Here is a 20,577-nt window from a genome sequence, read left to right as displayed (position 1 = left end):
GAAGCACGCCTGTGACAACAAAAGACCCCGGGGCTCAGGACAAGAGAAGCCCAACCCCACCAGAACCTGACATATATATTCTAGGCTGGGAATTGGACAACACAGACTGCCAGCACCTGATAGTAGACAGGAGCTCAGGCTGGTAAGGTGGCTCTGCCCCACATAAGCAGAAAGGGCCAGAAATGGTGCTGTGGCTCAAATGGTAGGGTGCCAGCCTTGAGCTGAAGAGCTGAAGGATAGCACCCAAGCCCAGAGTTCAAGCCCACAACCGGCCAAAAAAAAACAACGATCAGGAGCCCATACCAGACTCCAGCTTCTGGGAGAGTGCATCCAGCATATCCGATCTTGCCAAGAGCACCCTAGGAGCAAACAGGAGCAGTCTAGTCTGCTCAGCCCTTCCAAAGGCGGGAACTGCCAGTGATCTACAGCAGAATGCCGAGAATCCTAGGCAGGTCAGACCAGCAGTTGGAGGTTGGCCCCCAACAGAACCCAGATCAGGTACAGACTCTCTCTACCAATACAGAAATAGCAACCAAGCAAAGACAGACACCAAAACAAAATTTCAGATTAGTCTCCAATAATCCCTGAACCCCCATGTGAAAATCACAGAAAAAATTACAAGGTTTATCAACACCCAGGATAGCAAGCTATCCCCAATAGCCAGCAGCCACCCAAGGGAGAGCCCCAGTGGGAGCAAAGCAGGAATGGAAGACAAAAGCTACATCCAAGGGATGCTGAAGACAATGACTCAAGAAATAAAGCGAGAAATAGACCAGAAATGGAAAGAACACAGGGGCGAACTATCAAAAGAGATGCAGGATCTCAAACACTAGGTACACACAAAAATAGAAGCAGTACATACCTCACTAAGAAGTGAGATAAATGCCAAAATAGAGGCAGTACATACCTCATGAAGAGGTGAGATCAGTACTTTGAGAACCAACATCGAATCCATAAAGGAGTCCATTTTCTCCATGCAAACCACAATGGAAGCCACAGTTAACAGAATGAATGAAATGGAATGTAGAGTGTCAGATACAGAAGACAGAATACACCAACTGGACCAAAAAGTGACAGATAGGAAAAAAATCACTCAAATTATGCCAAGGAGAAATTCAAGAGCAAGCAGATAATGCCAAGAAATTTAACCTTTGTATAATTGGAGTGTACGAAGGTGAGGAATATCAAAGCAAGGGAATGCAACACCTATTTAACAAGATAATCGGTGAAAATTTTCCCCATCTCAAAAAAGAACATCTTACCTACATAACAGAAGCATATAGAACACCTAACAAGCAAGATCCCAGGAGAAACACTTCTAGACACATTATAGTAAAAATGATAGATCTGAATAATAAGGAAACAATCTTGCATGCAGCAAAAATGAAGAAGGAGCTATACTACAATGGGAAAAAAAATTAGAATCACTGCAGATCTCTCCAAACAAACACTGAATGCAAGAAAGGCCTGGGAAAGTACCATACGAGCCCTGAGAGCCAATAACTGCCAATCCAGACTGATATACCTGGCAAAGCTAGCATTCACATTGGATGGAGAGCTGAAAATTTTAATAGCAAAGAAAAACTAAATGAATACATAAACATTAAGCCAGCATTACAAAGAATACTAAGAGGGGGAACACAACCTGAAGAAAGCAACCAGGAACTGGGACCTGCACCCAGACAGGCATTAATAGAAGTCTAACTGAGCAAGCATATGAGGAAAGGAAAGAAGGAAAACAGGGAATGACAGGGACCACAATGCATCTCTCTATACTATCTCTTTTTTTTTTTTTTTTTTGGTCCGGTCCTGGGGCCTGAACTCTGGGCCTGGGCGCTATCCCTCAGCTCTTCAGCTCAAGGCTAGCGCTCTACCACTTGAGCCACAGCGCCACTTCCGGCTTTTTTCTTTTTGCTTATGTGGTGCTGAGGAATCGAACCCAGGGCCTCGAGCATCCAAGGCAAGCGCTCTACCACTGAGCCACCTTCCCAGCCCCCTATCTCTTAATATTAATGGGCTTAATTCACCAATCAAAAGAAAAAGAACTGCAGATTGGATCAGAAAACATGACCATCCATCTGTTGCCTTCAGGAGACCCACCTCTCAGCCAAACATACAAACAAACTCATAGTGAACGGTTGGAAAAGGATCTACTAATCAAATGCCCCCAGGAAGAAAGCAGCTGTAGCAATCCTGATATCTGACAAAATAAACTTTTCATTAAAATCAATACAAAAAGACAAGGACGGACACTACATATTAATACAGGGAACAATCCAAGAGGAGGATATTACCATCATCAACTTATATTCCCCAAACATTGGTGCACCAAAATTTGTTAAACAAATACTCTCAAACTTACAGAATAAAATAGATCCCCATACAATAATACTAGGACCTTTAACACCCCACTCTCACCAAAGGACAGGTCTACCAACCAGAGGATTGGCAAAGAAGCTACCGAATTAAGTGAGGCCATACTTCAAACGGAATTAACTGACATCTACCAAGTATTTCACCCTAAAACAACACAGTACACATTCTTCTCAGCAGCTCATGGAACTTTCTCCAAAATAGACCATATCATAGTTCTTGCAAGGAACTTAAGCAAATACAAAGGGATTGACATAATCCCCTGTATCCTATCTGACCACAGTGGGATCAAGCTAGTTCTCGATAACAAAGCATACTGCAGAAATTTCTCTAATACATGGACATTGAACAGCACACTTCTTAGCAATGCCTGGGTAACGGAAGAGATCAAAGAAATAAAAAATTTCCTACAACTCAATGAAAATGAAAACACCACACAAAGAAACTTGTGGGACACAGCAAAAGCAGTCCTGAGGGGCAAATTTATTGCCCTTAGTGCCCACATCAAGAAAACAGAGACAGACCAAGTAAATAATCTCATGTTGCAATTAAAACAGCTAGAAAAACATAAAAAGATGGAACCTAAAGTTACTAGACGGAGCCAGATAACCAAATTAAGAGCAGAGATTAATCAATTAGAGAATCAGAAAATGATAGCCAAAATTAACCAAACAAAAAGCTGGTTCTTTGAAAAAATAAATAAAATTGATGGACCATTGGCAAGACTAATTAAAAAAAGAGAGGAAACCCATATTAACAGGATTAGGGATGTCACAGGAAAAATCACAACACATACCCAAGATATCCAAACAATCTTAACAGACTATTTTCAAAAGTTATACTCTCTAAAGGAAGAAAATCTGGCAGAAATGGATGCATTTTTAGAGAAATACAAGTTGCCCAAACTGAGCAAAGAAGAAGTAAATCAATTAAATAAGCCAATATCCTACAACGAGATACAGGAAGCAATCAAAAGTCTTCCAACAACAACAAAAAAAAAGCCCAGGACCAGATGGATTCACAGCAGAATTCTATAAGACCTTTAAAGAAGAACTAATATCCATACTCCTCAAGCTCTTAAGAGAAACTGAGAAGGAGGGAACTATCCCAAACTCATTCTACGAAGCTAATATCACACTCATCCCCAAACCAGGCAAAGACCCAACCAAAAAAGAGAATTACAGGCCAATTTCCTTGATGAACACAGATGCAAAGATCCTTAACAAGATTCTAGCTAACAGAATCCAGAAACACATAAAAAAAATCATACATTATGACCAGGTAGGCTTCATCCCAGAGATGCAGGGATGGTTTAACATACGTAAGTCAATAAATGTAATCCAACACATCAACAGAGCCAAAGTCAAGAATCACATGATTGTCTCCACAGATGCAGAAAAGGCCTTTGATAAAATTCAACATTCATTCATGCTAAAAGCTCTGGAGAAAACAGGAATAGAAGGAACATTTCTTAAAACAATAAAAGCCATTTATGACAGACCAATAGCCAATATTATACTTAATGGGGAAAGCTACAACCAATTCTCCTAAAATCAGGAACAAGGCAAGGATGCCCACTGTCTCCACTCCTCTTCAATATAGTACTGGAACCCTTAGCCAAGGCAATAAGGCAAGAAAAAGACATTAAAGGGACCCACATAGGGAAAGAAGGAGTTAAACTATCCCTTTTTGCAGATGACATGATATTATACCTTCACAATACCAAAAACTCCATCCCCAAACTCTTAGAAATCATAAATCACTTTGGCAAAGTAGCAGGATACAAAATAAACGCACAAAAATCAGTTGCCTTCCTGTACACTGACAATGTACAAGCAGAGAGGGAAATAAATGGAGCAACCCCATTCACAATAACCTCCCAAAAAATAAAATATTTAGGAATTAACCTAACCAAAGATGTAAAAGAACTATTTAATGAAAACTATAAAAAGGTAAAGAAAGAAATTGCAGAAGACACTAGGAAATGGAAAGACCTCCCATGCTCTTGGATAGGCAGACTTAATATAGTGAAAATGGTAATACTGCCAAAATTAACATACAAATTCAATGCAATTCCTATTAAAATCCCAATGACATACATCACTGAAATACAGAAAACAGTCCAAAACTCATATGGAACAACGAAAGACCTAGAATAGCCAAAAAAATTCTAGGGGATAAAGACAACATGGGAGGGATATCCATGCCGAACTTCAAACTCTACTATAGAGTTATAATAACAAAGACAGCATGGTACTGGCACAAAAACAGACCCAAAGACCAATGGAATAGAAGATCCAGAAATAAATCCACAGGCCTATAGTCAGCTGATATTTGACAAAGGAGCCAAAGACATACAATGGAAGAAACACAGCCTCTTCAACCACTGGTGCTGGGAAAACTGGGTGGCCACATGCAGAAAACTAAAAGTGGACCCCAGCCTATCACCATGTACCAACATCAACTCAAAATGGATTAAAGACCTTAACATTAAACCTGAATCTCTGAAACTACTGCAGGACAGAGTAGGAGAGACATTTGAAGTTATAGGCACAGGAAGGAACTTCCTGAACAGAGTCCCAGGGTCACAACAAATTGGAGAGAGATTCGACAAATGGACTATCTTAAAATAAAAAGCTTCTGCACAGCTAAAGCTATCGCAACCAAGCTAGAAAGACAACCAATTGGGAAAAAATATTTACCAGCAATATATCAGACAAGGGGTTAATATCCAGTATATACAGGGAACTCAAGAAACTAATCCCTCCCAAACCTAACAAACCAATTACTAAATGGGCAAGGGAACTAAAGAGAGACTTCTCAGATGAAGAAATAAAAATGGCAAAGAAACACATGAGGAAATGTTCACCATCCCTGGTTGTGAATGCAAATAAAGACAACCCTGAGATACCACCTTACCCCAGTCAGAACGTCCCACATTTACAAGTCAGCCAACGACAAATGCTGGAGGGGATGTGTAGAAAGAGGAACCCTAGGGCTGGGAAGTTGGCTCAGTGGTAGAGCGCTTGCCTTACATGCCTGAGGCCCTGGGTTCGATTCCCAGCACCACATAAGCAAAAAGAAAAAAGCCGGAAGTGGCGCTGTGGCTCAAGTGGTAGAGCGCTAGCCTTGAGCTGAAGAGCTGAGGGACAGCGCCCAGGCCCAGAGTACAGGCCCCATGACCGGACCCAAAAAAAAAAAAAAAAGAAAGAGGAACCCTATTACACTGCTGGTGGGAATGTACACTTATACAACCACTTTGGAAAGCAGTCTGGAGGGTCCTCAGAAAGTTAAATATTGACCTCCCTTATGACCCAGTCATACCACTTTTAGGCATCTACCCTGAACAACAGGAACCAATATACAAGGACACGTGCACCTCCATGTTTACTGCAGCACTGTTCACAATAGCTAAGATATGGAAACAACTCAGATGCCCCACCACAGATGAATGGATCCAAAAATTGCGGTATCTATACACAATGGAATATTATGCAGCCATTAGAAATGACAAAACAATGGCATTTGCAAGGAAATGGATGGAGCTAGAAGAAATCATGTTGAGCGAGGTAAGCCAAGAGCAAAGAGACAAACAGTACATGGTCTCCCTGATAAGTGGATGTTAAATCCAAAATGTTAGGTGATAAGACAAAATTAACAGGACTTAAGAAACAAAGAACTTCCACTCATCTGGGCAAACCACTACTAAATAACCCCATGCTGCTGATCACATGTATGGTGTATATGTGTACACCGTTATATGTTATAAACCGTGCTAGACAATTTGCTCCAGGAAAGTTAGAATAAGTTTGTGACTTTAAATGAGCATCATTATCCCACAATACTGTGAAATTTGGGGAATTATGTAATCACTTAATCACAATAAAAAAAAAAAAACCACCAGAAAACTAGAAGTGGCGCTATGGCTCAAGTGGTAGAGCATGAGCCTTGAGCTGAATTGCCCAAGGACAGCTCCTAGGCCTAGAGCTCAAGCCCCAGGACTGACAAAAAGAGAGAGAGAGAGAGAGAGAGAGAGAGAGAGAGAGAGAGAGAGAGAGAGAGAGAGAGAGAGAGATCTTTCATGGGATTGTTTCTAACATATTTGTAAGATTATGTCTTTGTTGCTTTGTGTGTCCCTCCTCCATGGTATAACCCCTGCTTTTACTATATATGAAGTTGGTATATGTGGAGGGGAAGGAAAAAAACAAATCGTTAAAACAGGGATACAGGAGGACCCATTGCAAGAATGAGATGTACAAGTCGTTATGTCGAAAAACGAACTTTACAACTTTGGTGGGAGGGACGGGGGTGGGGAGAGGATACAAAGGGATGGGAAGGGGAAACAAAGGAGGAGGCTACAATGCTTTATAAGAAATGTGTTCATTATCTTACCCATGTAATTGTAACCCGTCTGTACAGTATTTTCACAATTAAAAAAAAAAAGTGAATTATAGCCTGGTGCTGGTGGCCTACACCTGTATCCCTAGCTACTCAGGAGGCTGAGATTTGGGAATTTCAGTTTCAAGCCAGCCCAGGCAAGAAAGTCTGTGAATCTCTTATCTCCTATAAATTACTCAGAAAAAGCTGGAAGTGCTGCTGTGGCTCAAGTGGTAGATCGCTAGCCTTGAGCACAAAGAGACTCAAAGACAGCACCCAGCTCCTGAGTTCAAGTCCAAGGACCAGCAAAAAGAAAAAAAAGAGTAAATCATAAGGTAGAAAAATCTGCAGACTATTCTCAAGTTTTCTGGTTTGAGATACTGTGAGCTAAAGAAGTAAATTAATGTGAAGTCATTATTCTCTTCCACACTCTATCACCTTCTACAACTATCCAAAGGCTCCTTTCTATACTTTAAAGTCTACTTTTAAAATCTCTTTTCCGTTGTCTTTTCTCAGTCCTATCATCCATATATTTTGGGTTACTCTTGGTGTCAGCCTTAACACACCTATGTAAATAAGAAATCTGAGTATTAACCACAAGCATACCAAAATTTTGAAATACAAAGATATACTTTATGCAAAATTGTAAGATAAATATGCTATTTGCAGCCAAGAACCAGTGACTCACACCTGTAATCCTAGCTATTCAAAAGGCTGAGATCTAAGGAGGAAAGCTCAAAGCCAGCTGGAGTAGAAAAGTCCATGAAATTCTTTTTTTTTTTTTTTTGGGGGGGGGGGTCGGTCATGGGCCTGAACTCTGGGCCTGGGTGCTGTCCCTCAGCTCTTCAGCTCAAGTCAAGTGCTCTACCACTTGAACCACAGCACCACTTCCGGCTTTTTCTGCTTATGTTACTGAGGAGTCAAACCCAGGGCCTCATGCATGCAAGGCAAGCACTCTACCACTGAGCCACCTTTCCCAGCCCCCATAAGATTCTTATCTCCAATTAACCACCCAAAATCTCTTGAGCTGTGGCTCAAGTAGTAGAGCACCAGCCTTGAGAAAAACAGCTGAAGGAAACATCCACACCCTGAGTGCAAGCCCCAGTACCATCACAAACTAAAAACTTTCTATACACATATGTGTGTTAGAGAGAGAAAATTTTATATACACACACATATATATAAAACATGCCTAGCCAGGCACTGGTGGCTTACACCTGTAATCCTAGCTACTCAGGATGTTGAGATCTGAGGATCAAAGTTCAAAGTCAGCCAGGGCAGGAAATCCGTGAGACTCTAATCTCCAATAAACCATCAGAAAAACTGGAAGTGACATTGTGGCTCAAATGGCAGAGCACTAGCCTTGAGCTGAAGAGCTGAGGAACAGCACCCAGGCTCAGAGTTCTGGTCCCACAACCGAACAAAAAAAAAGTCTAAAAAAACATGGAGTTTTATTAGTTTCTTCCTTGCCCTAATGTAATTCTTCACTCCCTCACCTTGGACAACATTACAAAACTCACATAATAAATAGAAATTTATCAAGAACAGAGTATTTTACTTCTAAATGTTCCCACAGTATCTAAACCAATGCTAAAAAAATACATGGAACTGTTCACATCTTTAGAATTTCATATCCAAACGTCTCATAATATATAGACTCTATTATGAGATTATATCATAAAACTGAATTTGTCATTTGAATTTGATAAATAATAGTCATTTAATTTCAGCATTATGCTAAACTTACAAATAAGTACCAAAGATCAGAATTATTCTTTAGAGTACAACATTCAATAATTCTTTATTATAAGAAAGATATTTTAACAAATACTATTCTTTAGTCTACAACATTCAACAATTTTAAAAGAATTATATATGAAATGATTTCAAAAGTGGTTTATGCTCTGAAAGAAAATTTGAAATTATGTAATGAATGTATTTTAAAAATTCTAATGTGAACTAAAACAAAATTATCTATTTTGATAGTACAATTGTGCATGGTCAAGGGTTAGTCTAGAGTAAAAAATTCAGCATTACAAAAAGAAATGCATAAACATGGTTCAAGAATTCAAACAATTTTTGAATGCTAAGCAAACACTCCAAATATGCAATGCTAGTAATTATTTTAATTACACATGTATTAAGAGCTAAAAAGATTAAAAATTACTAATATATTCTAACAAAATGTCTATCAATTCATGAAATTTAATTTATAAGAACACTTTAAATGACACTGGAAAAGCATTTTGAATGTTTGTAATTCCCTCCATTTCTAGAAATTATAATAGCCTACTCAAATTAGTTAACTACATGGTCCTAAATTCAGACAATAATTACTCAATTTCTTTTTTAGCTGTGAAGCTACTGAATATTAACAATATATTTTGATAACACAGATCATATTTTCCAATAAGTAGCTTATAATCCAGTATGACTAACCAATGAAAAAAATTTCAATTAAAAGTGAAGGCAAGCCAGGCAATAGTGGCTCACACCTGCAATCCTAGCTACTTAGGAGGCTGAGATTTGAGGATCGTGGCTCAAAGCCAGCCCCAGCAAGAACGTCCATGAGACTTTTATCTCCAGTTCACCACCAGAAAACCAGAAGTGACATTGTAGCTCAAAGTGGTAGAGCACTAGCCTTGAGCTGAAGACCTCAGGGACCCATGCCCAGAGTTCTTGCCCCATGACCACCAAAAAAAAAAAAAAAAAGTGAAGGCAAGAGGATTGCAACTTTGAGGCTAGTCAAGATTATATAGCATTGGGCGGGGAAGGTGGCTCAGTGGTAGAGCTCTTGCCTTGCATGCTCAAGGCCCTGGGTTCGATTCCTCAGCACCACATAAGCAAAAAGAAAAAAGCCGGAAGTGGAGCTGTGGCTCAAGTGGTAGAGCGCTAGCCTTGAGCTGAAGAGCTGAGGGACAGCGCTCAGGCCCAGAGTTCAGGCCCCACAACCGGACCCAAAAAAAAAAAAAAGATTATATAGCATTGATGTCAGTATAACATGTGGAGGAGATGGGGACAAACAAGTAGTTTAAGGATTCAGGTGGACCTGTTGCAACAATGAGAAGTACAAAATGTCATGTCAAAACCAGCTTTACAATGTCGGTGGGGGGGGGGAGGGGGGTATAATTGGGTGGGGGGAGGGGGGGAAAATTGGGTGGGGGGAGGGGGGAGGCGGGGAAGGGAAGTGAAGGGTAAACAAAGGAGGAGGCTGCAATGCTTGGTAAGAAATGTATGCATTATCCTGCCCATGTAATTGTAGCCCCTCTGTACAGTATGTTCTCAAATAAAATAAAATACAATTAAAAAAAAAAAAGATTATATAGCATTGAGCCAATAAAAAGGGGGGAAAAGCAATTAAAATGTAACAGGCATTTTTCACTGAAAATTACTAAGGCCTCTGAATACTAAAATAAGGGAAAAGGACTCAGTACAGTGAATCATAACTATAATCTATTACTTGAAGCTGAGAGCAGGAGGATTATGGTTCATGGTCAATCTATGCAAAAAGTCTATGATACTAAGAGAAAAAGTGAAGAATAGTGGCACATGACTAGGAAGCATAAACAAATAGATCACAGTCCAGGCTGGTTGAGTCAAAAAGACTAGGGGTGTGGCTTAAGAAGAATACCTGCTTAGCAAGCACCAGACTGAGTTAACAACCCAAGAACACTATAAAAAGGCACAAAAAAAGGAAAAAAATTACAAACATCTCTTAGGCATCTATAAGTTGCATCATAAAGTGGCAATATTCCATATTCAATTTTTTATACTTAATATTATCAAATACACGTTATTCTCTATGTCTTACCCAGTTCACTTGATTTCTTCTGAAGCTCCATGGTCAGTATTTTCAGTTGATCTTCAGTTTTTTCCAGCCTTGTTAGTTTAAGATGTAAAATAATCAGTCAGAATCCATCTACTAAAATTGTTACAATGAAGCAACTGACGTATTTTAAGGTGTATCTTAGATATATCTTATCTTTATACCAAGTTATTAAACATTTTAGTAAGTACTATCTCTGTGTATAACATTTTTAAATAAAAGATAATTCTTATAGCCGGGCATCAGTGGCTCAAGCCTGTAATCCTAGCTACTCAGGAGGCTGAGATCTGAGGATCATGGTTCAAAGTGAGCCTGGGCAGAAAAGTCCCTGAGATTCTTATCTCCAATAAACCACCAGAAAACCAGAAGTGGCACTGTGGCTCAATCGGTAGAGCGCTCGCCTTGAGCTGAACAGCTGAGGGACAGCACCCAAGCCCAGAGTTTAAGCCCCACGAACAAAAAAAAAAAAAAAAAAAGGTAATTCTTATAAATACATAATTATTTAATTATATCTACATAAAATCTTAAGGTCTAGTTAATATCTCTTTACCTGGAAATCATATTAATATATGAATGAATATATAGATTATATTACACAAAAGTATACCTTAGGAAAAAAAATATGACAATATGTGTAATTTATTCATTTGTCTAGCAAATTCCTTACACAAAGCTTATTCGAACAGATGAATCTAAGTTAACTTCACAATTTTAAAATCTGAAAAATTGCCAGGAGAAGTAAATCAAGACTATATAAGATTAGAGTCAAGAATGGGATAAATGTCTATAATCTTAGGAGGCTAAAGTAGAAGGATCATAATTCATGAACCAGGCAAAAGCATGAAACTATCCCCCCCCCCAATTTTTTTTTTATTTTGCTGGTCCTGAGGCTTGAACTTGAGCTCCTGCTGCTCAAGGCCAGCACTCTACCACTTGAGCCACAGCCCCACTTTTGGCTTTTCTATGATTTAATTGGAAATAAGAGGCACACAGACTTTCCTGCCTGAAGTGGCTTTGAACCATGATCCTAAGATCTCAGCCTCCTAAGTAGCTAGGATTAGAGATATGAGCCACCAGCGCTCCAAAAAAATTTTTTAAAACACCCAGATGCCCCACAACCAATGAGTGGATCCAAATATCGTGGTACCTATATACAATGGAATATTATGCAGCCATTAGAAAGGACAAAATAATGGCATTTGCAGGGAAATGGATGGGACTAGAGTGAATCATTTTGAGCAAGGTAAACCAAGAGCAAAGAGACAAATGGCATATGGAGATATGGCAAAGTAAACACCTCATTTTGTGCTATCATTGCTAAATGACTCCATGTTCTTGACCACATGCATGGTATATATATGCATGCAACGGAGGGAAGCTAGGAGGACACAGAATCAGTGGGAAATGGGAAAACATACAACAGAGAGGCCCATCATCTGCACTGGACATAGATGAAAATGAACTAAGCAACCTAAAGACAGAGATGGGAAGGGAGGAATGAGAGGAAAAGAGGAAACAGCCTACACTAAGCAAAAGGAAAGAAATGTAAACATCACCTGATGTGGAAGAAGTAACTGTTGTCAAAGCTCGTAGAATTCACAAACTTTATAGACCATGATAATGACAAATTGCCTTGTAAAGGTTAAAATGTGTTTGTGACTTTAACTAAGTATCACTATCCCACAATACTGTGAAATATGTGAAATTTATGTAATCACCTAATCTCAATTTAAAAAAAAAAGAAAAAAGTGAGAGAAGGGGTGGGTTAGGAGCAATGGGTGACAATGTTGTTCTACACTTCGAATTTATATACTGTTTTGTAGAATCGGAATTCTCTGTACAACTACTTAAAGATAATAAAAATTTTAAAAAATTAAATAAACACAAAAAAGCAAAACTATATAGAATGTAATTCAAGTGGTAGAATGCTTGCTTAGCAAGCATGAGGCCAAAACTTCAATCCTCAGTAGTGTCAAGAAAAGAGGAGGAGGAGTAAGGAAGGAAGAGAAAGAAAAGAGGGAGAAAAGAGGATAGGAAAGAATAAAGAAGGAAATGGAAGAGGAGGAGGAGGAGGAAGAGGGGAAAGAAGGAGGGGGAGGATGAGAAGGAGGAGGGGAAGGAGGAGGAGGGGAGGAGGGGGAGGAGGAAGAGGAAGAAGCAGAAAGAAGGAGCAAGGTGAGAGAAAGGAGAAGTGAGGAGGATAGAAAGAACAGGAGGGTAAAAAAGGGAAAAGGAAAAAAGAGGGAGAAGAGAGGGAGAAAAGGGAAGAGCTTAAAAAACTACCTTTTCCCAAGCACTGATGTCTCACATGGTAATCATAGCTATTCAGGAGTCTGAGATCTGATAATCAATGTTCAAAGCCAGCCTGAGCAGAGAAGTCTATGAAACTCTTTATCTCCATCATAACCAACAAAAAAGCTGGCTCAATTGGTAGAATGCTAGCCTGGAGTAAAAAAAGCTAGGCAAGCACTGGAACAACAATAACAACATCCAATCTTTTCTTCCCATCATACACAAGTAGTTGGAGTAAAGTACCAAGTAGATTTCTCTCAAGACAAAAATCTGTTTTTCTTAACCCTCCACCAAGCTTAATTAACCTTAATGCCAAAAGGACAAAATAGCTATTGAGGTCTCCTAACACACTTTAATATATTTCCTTCATAGAAATCATGAAAAGTAAGAGTTTATATGAAATGCAAACCAATTTTTCACAATAACTACTAACTATATAGAGTACTAATCTACTTTATCTCAGGATATTTTCTAAATTTTTAAATCAGAGATGTTACAGACCCCAGTAAAGAAATGTCCTAAGTCTATAAATTATTCCTATGCCCATAGTATAAATAAAGAAGTCAAATCACTTCATCAATACTCAGGAACTTCTCTTTTTAGTTTGACTCTATGGAAAACGAGGCATGGGAACTATGATAGAAAATGCCTATGGGCTGGGAAGGTGGCTCAGTGGTAGAGCACTTGCCTTGCATGCCTGAGGCCCTGGGTTCGATTCCTCAGCACCACATAAGCAAAAAGAAAAAAGCCGGAAGTGGCGCTGTGGCTCAAGTGGTAGAGTGCTAGCCTTGAGCTGAAGAGCTGAGGGACAGCACCCAGGCCCAGAGCTCAGGCCCCACGACCGGACCCAAAAAAAAAAAAGAAAGAAAGAAAATGCCTACATTTATATCTTTTCATGCTTATGCATACAGATTTATAAAGGAAGGTGACACTTGCTATACAACTTGCTAAAACTACAGTTGTTGTGGAATTGCACAATGGTTGGCAATAAACAAAAATGGTATTGAATATTACAAATATTGTTATTAAATTCAGCTTTTGCACCTTTGCTGTTCTGTTCTCAGTAATTCCTCCAATTTGCAGATTGTGGTTTTAAGTTCAGAAACCGAAAATGAATGAGCAGCTTTAGCTTTATTAAATTCTTCCATCTGAGCTTCTTTTTCTTCAGTAAGCTGATGTACTGTTTTTGTTGCTGTCTGTAAATCTTCTTCTGAAGCCTTCTGAGAACTCTAAATGAAATATAGTACAAAACAAATGATCCAAAAAACAAAAAGAGCTAACTTTATCTACTTTTATATTTTTGCTTCCCCCACTACCCTCTACTTCCAATTACAAATCCTTCCGTTGAGACTTAATAGCCCATTCAATCCATACAGCTCTCTCAATTTCTAAATCTCATATAAAATTTCCTAGTCTGAATCACTCTGTTGGCACTTAGTCATGTGAATTAATTAAATTTTTATGTGTTTTATATAACACATAGCTAATAAACAAACATTTAGTATATTCTTGTACATAATATTGGTATTTGCTGACAGTATTGGCCTTACAACACAGTGTTAAGGTTTTAAAATCATACCATACTTCTTTGCAAAGATATTTTAATATCTTCCAGTTCTGATGTTAAATAATGCTTCTTTTCATTTGATTCCTTTAATTTTTCATCCAGTAATCCTAAAACAGCAATTGACAAACAGGTAATACTTAACAGAAAACAAATACCTGTGGGGGGGATAGTTGAGGAGATGGGAGGGAAGGGATGGTAGGGGAAAAACAGAGGAGGAGGCAACAATGCTTGATAAGAAATGTTCTCATTACCTTGCTCATGTAACTGTAACCCCTCTGTATTTTCACAATAAAAAAATGGTAGATATTGTACCATTTGAGCCATGCCTTTACCCAAAATAATTATTTTTAAACCTTTTAAATAATTTTATAATTAAAATACATACTCAAAAGACATACACACCTTTTCTTTACTTTTGCTCATATATCACTATCCCTCATTTTTGCTTCATATCACTATCTGGTTGTAGCATACACACATCATGTGCTGCTTCATTTCTTCTAAGAGTATGTTTTGGAGCCCAGCACTGGTAATCTGTAATCCTACCTCCTCAGGAGCCTGAGATCTGAGAATCGTGGTTCAAAACCATCTCAGACAAAAAGTCTGTAAGATTCTTATTTCCAATTAACCAGTAAAAAGCTGGTAGTGGAACTGTGGATCAAGTGGTTTACTATCAGCCTTGAATGCAAAAGCCAAGAGACAACACTCAGGTCCTGAGTCCAAGCCCCAGTACCCCACAAAAGAACATGGCAAAATACATAAAGAGATGTTCCATCAGAGGAAAAATTCATATTCAACATCCTCTATCATCATGAGAAGGAAAGCTAAAAAAATCATGAGATGACTCTTGACACCTATCCAAATAGCTAAACATGTTGCCACCAGTCTTAAGAAGATGCAAACAGGTGACACACATAGCTGTTGAGAATATAAAATGTCACAGCCACCTGAAGAAGCTCTTAAGTAAACATGCAATTAACGTAAGACTCCAAAACTATAACTTTAGTATTCATCAAAGAAAAATAAAGACAGAAAAAATTTACATAGCTTCATTAATACCAGAAAAACACTTTAAGACAAATAGTATTATTAAAACAAAATCACTCCATAATGATAAACAAAAACTTCAACAATAATATATAACATTTTAAAATCCATATGCACCCAGTAATGTGTGGAATGTATCAGTGAACAAGAAAGAATTGGAATGAAACTATCAAAGAAATTATGAAAGTTTAGGTGATAGAATTGGCAGCTACCTGAGTTGATCATAACCCAATATGTATATGAACCAAAATATCACATTGCTCCTCACAAATACATAAAATTGTTAAGATATAGCTCAGTGGTAGAACACTTGCATAGCAGGTACAAGGTCCTGGGTTCAATCCCTAGCACCATAATCAATCAACCAATAATGTATTTTGTGCTATAAAAAACTTGAAAAACTAATTAATAAATGTCTTTTTGGAGCATATTATGTAAACTCTGAAGGTTTAAAGTATGGGAAAGGAAAAATGTGATTCTATCATGCCTTCCCCTAGCTGATCCAACCCAGGGTGAGGATTATTAACACTATAAAGTACAAAAACTTTTGATTTAGAACACAACAAGAAAAATATTGCTGGGTGTCAGTGGCTCACATCTGTAATCCTAGCTACTCAGGAGGCAAAGATCTGAGGATTGCGGTTCAAAGCCAGCCCGGGCATGAAAGTCTGTGAGACTCTTATCTCCAATAAACCACTAAAAAACCTGTGCTGTGGCTCAAGCTGTGCACTCGCCTTGAGCTGAAGAGTGCAAGGACAGCACCCAAGCCCAGAGTTTAAGCTCCACCACCAACAAAAAAAAAAGAAAGAAAAATACATGCACTGATTAGCTAGTCAGTTTGTACTGTTTGATTTTCATGATTATATTTAAAAATTTAGTAAATACTAAAACTATATTGATAGTTTAAAAAGGAATAATACATAAGACACACTGTTATATTTTCTATTATAAATTCTTACTTATCTGTTCCTCTAATTGATTAATTTTATCTCTGGATTCTTGCAGCAGAAATGTTAAGTCTTTGATTTTCTTTTCTTTTTCAGTAATTTGGATCAATAGTAGTGATACCTGAAATGAAATAAATGTAAACATCACAGAGATAAAAATATGACACTTTCAGCTCTTCCTATCATGTTACTCTTTTAAATATTTTATATGATTTTTCAGATGTCATACAATCCAAGCTGTATAATAAGCATTTACCAAGTGAATAAACAAAAAACTGGTATGATATATCTAGTATTACATTATGCATTTAAACATATATCTGAGATTATATAACATAATCTACTGGCTCACTTACCAATAAACTTTATTGAGAAATAGAAATTATAATAATGAATTAATGTACAGATGATATGATTCACCTTCATAAAATTCACAGCCTGGTTTGGAAGACAAGTAGCTACACTTAAATATTAATAGTGAAAAGAAAAAAAATAAATATTAATAGTGATAAAACAAAAATTGATTTAGGTATTAGGAAATGAACACCTAAATCAATTTTGGGGAATTAACAAAAAAATTAATTCTCAAAAGTTTAAGTTGTAGGCAGGCCGCCAGTGGCTCACACCTGTAATCCTAGCTACTCAGGAGGCTGAGAATTGAGGATCCTGGGTCAAAGACAACTCGGGCAGGAAAGTCTGTGAGACTCTTATCTCCAATAAACAACCAAAAAACCAGAAGTGGCACTGTGGCTCAAGTGGTAGAATGCTTGCCTAGAGCTGAAGAGCTGAGGGACAGCGCCCAGGCCCACAACCAACAAAAAAGAAAAAAAAAAGTTTAAGTTCTAAAGATGGAAAGCAGTTAAAGGGAATGGAAAAAAATTCAATTACAAAAGAATCTATAAGGGCTGGGAAGCTGGCTCAGTGGTAGAATTCTTGCTTTGCAAGCATGACGCCCTGGGTTAAATTCCCCAGCACCACATAAGGAGAAAAAGCTTTAAGTGGAACTGTGGTTCAAGTGGTAGAGTGCTAGTCCCGAGCTGAAGAGCTGAGGAACAGCACCCAGGCCCAGAGTTCAGCCCCCACAACCAAAAAAAAGAAAAAAGAAAAAAGAAAGAATCTATATAGTAACATAATAATAACACACAAGATAACTCACCCCCAAAGAACTACAGTATATTGGAAGAATTAGATACTACACAAGACAGGTATGAAACAGACATAAGTATAAGGAAGATGAAGTCTATTAAAAACTGTGAAATTCCCCTAGGTTCATTCAAGACTTCAGACTCCTAATATAGTTAAAAATTGAACACTACTCCTGTCTTTGCAAAAGACCCAGGAATATCAACTAAAAGTGCATTGGTCTAGAAATATACTGAGTGGTAGAACAAGCACTTGCCTAGTATATGCAAGATGTTAAGTTCAATCACCAGTACCACACCAAAAAAAAAAGGAGATAATCTCTAAACATGGATATTCCAGACATGAGGAGGCATAGGGACAAAGAATAGAATGAAAAAGTTATCATAGATATTACTGGGACTTAGCTACCTTGCTAACTCTGCTTCACAATGTCATGAGCCAAATTTATATTCCCAGGCAGGAATTTGACAAGCCCAGAACATATTCTAACAAATAATGATACTAAAGAGCCTGAACAAGAAAGAAGGAAAAAAAGAAAGAAAGAAACTGTAAGTTCTATACAAAAACCTAGTAAGTGTTTTCAGACTCTTTTTTTTTTTTATTTGTTTTTATCTGGTTGGTTTGTTTTTTGTTTTGTTCTGTTTCTGTGTTAGTCCTGGGGCTTGTACTTAGAGCCTGGGCACCGTCCCTCAGATTCTTTTTGCATTAGGCTAGCACTCTGACATGCTATTAATCTGAAATTGATATCCTTGCAAATATAGAAAATACAGACTTATGATTTTAAGTCTTCCACTGTGTGAAACAGAAATTAGCAACTTGATATGTTGGCTTCTTTTTATTAACATCATGGATAGCATATTTCATGCCTGTAATCCTAACTAGTCAGGTGGCTAACGTCTGAGGATTGCAGTTTGAAGCCAGACTAGGCAGAAAAGTCCATGAGACTGTTATCTCCAATGAATCACCAAAAACTTAGGAGAAAAGCTGTGGCTCAAGGAGTACAGCAGTAGTCAGAGAAAAAAGGTCAGTACACACACACACACACACACAGTAACTAAGTGACCATGAAAATATATTCTATTAGGACTTACACACACACACACACACACACACGGTAACTAAGTGACCATGATAATGTATTCTATTAGGACTTTCACACACACACACATACACACACACACACACACACACACACACACACGGTAACTAAGTGACCATGAAAATGTATTCTATTAGGACTTTCACACACACACACACACACACACACACACACATGGTAACTAAGTGACCATGATAATGTATTCTATTAGGACACACACACACACACACACACACACACGGTAACTAAGTGACCATAATGTATTCTATTAGGACACACACACACACACACACACACACACACACACAGTAACTGAGTGACCATGAAAATGTATTCTATTAGGACTTACACACACACACACACACACACACACACACACACGGTAACTAAGTGACCATAATGTATTCTATTAGGACTTTCACTCACACACACACACACACACACACACACACACACACACACACACATATACACACACGGTAACTAAGTGACCATAATAATGTATTCTATTAGGACACACACACACACACACGGTAACTAAGTGACCATGATAATGTATTCTATTAGGACACACACACACACACACACACACACACACACACACACACACACACACACACACACACACACACACACACACACACACACACACACACACACACACACACACACACACACACACACACACACACACACACACACACACACACACACACACACACGGTAACTAAGTGACCATGATAATGTATTCTATTAGGACTTTCAGTCGGAAGAAAATTTCTCATAAAATGATGTATTTTAACAGCAGTGTAAACTGATAATACTAAAGAAGATTCACTGAGTAAAATGCCAAAAAGGCTAACATTCTATAAGTGCATATGAGTCAATAAAAATTAAAATGCAGGGCTGGGAAGGTGGCTCAGTTGTAGAGCACTTGCCTTGCATGCATGAGGCTCTGGGTTTGATTCCTCAACACCACATAAGCAAAAAGAAAAAAGCCGGGGGGGGGGGGGAGGGGGGAGGCTGGGAAGGGATGGGAAGGGTAAACAAAGGAAGAGGCTACAATGCTTGATAAGAAATGTACTCACGATCTTGCCCATGTAATTGTAACCCCTCTGTACAGTATTTTCACAATAAAAAAAAAAAGAAAAAAGAAAAAAGCCGGAAGTGTCGCTGTGGCTCAAGTGGTAGAGCACTAGCCTTGAGCTGAAGAGCTGAGGGATAGCACCCAGGCCCAGAGTTCAGGCCCCACAACCGGACCCAAATAAAAAATTAAATTGCTTATTTTAAAAGACTTACTATTTGAATATGTATATTAAAATTATCACATAGAAATTTGTTGTACAGTCAGAAATTCAAAGAGTTTGCAAAAACAATAGCATTATATAACTAAGAACAGTGAGCACAATTTGAATGTACCCATTATAAAGAATGATAAAAGTTAAGGTGTAATGGTATAAGATGGAAACCTTGAAAATAGTACAAAAAATGATGAAGAAAACACCAGAATTTACCTACATAGGCAGAAACTTCCTGAACAGAATTCCAAGGGCTCAGAAAATAGGAGGAAAATTGGATTGCATCAAGCTTCTGTATAGTGTAGGACAGTTACTAAATTAAAAAGAAAAGTCTAAAGAATGAAAGAAGATTTTGCCAGCTATCGGTCTAACAAAGGTCTAATAACCAGAGTATAAAAGGGGCTCAAAAGAATTAAACCACCAAAGACTTAGTACCTTAATTAATAAAAAGATAAAGGAGCTAAATATGTTTCTCAGAAAAAGTACAAATGGCCAATACATACATGAATAAATACTCAACACATCCATGACCATAAATGAAACACAAATCAAATTAACAGTGGGATTCCATTTCCAGTTAGAATGGCCACTTAAAGAATATGGCACTG

The 20,577-nt window shown here is 38.1% G+C and overlaps 1 protein-coding gene across 1 annotated transcript in view; it reads right to left on the bottom strand.

Moving 5' to 3' along the window:
- The window catches only part of Sycp1 (synaptonemal complex protein 1), a 114,705-nt gene that overhangs the window by 72,586 nt on the left and 21,542 nt on the right, over positions 1-20,577 (bottom strand). Inside the window, exons 12-15 of the mRNA XM_070006408.1 lie at positions 16,442-16,550; positions 14,448-14,542; positions 13,913-14,097; positions 10,562-10,629 (exon numbers count right to left, since the gene is read on the bottom strand). Coding sequence (XP_069862509.1) covers positions 10,562-10,629; positions 13,913-14,097; positions 14,448-14,542; positions 16,442-16,550 — 457 coding nt within the window. The remainder of the gene's footprint in view (positions 1-10,561; positions 10,630-13,912; positions 14,098-14,447; positions 14,543-16,441; positions 16,551-20,577) is intronic.

Source organism: Dipodomys merriami, unplaced genomic scaffold, assembly GCF_024711535.1.
Source record: "Dipodomys merriami isolate MVZ:Mamm:240054 unplaced genomic scaffold, mDipMer1.0.p SCAF_7, whole genome shotgun sequence".
Classification (NCBI taxonomy): Eukaryota; Metazoa; Chordata; class Mammalia; order Rodentia; family Heteromyidae; genus Dipodomys; species Dipodomys merriami.
Note: the sequence above shows the minus strand (reverse complement) of the source record. Positions and strands in the feature narration are given on the sequence as shown.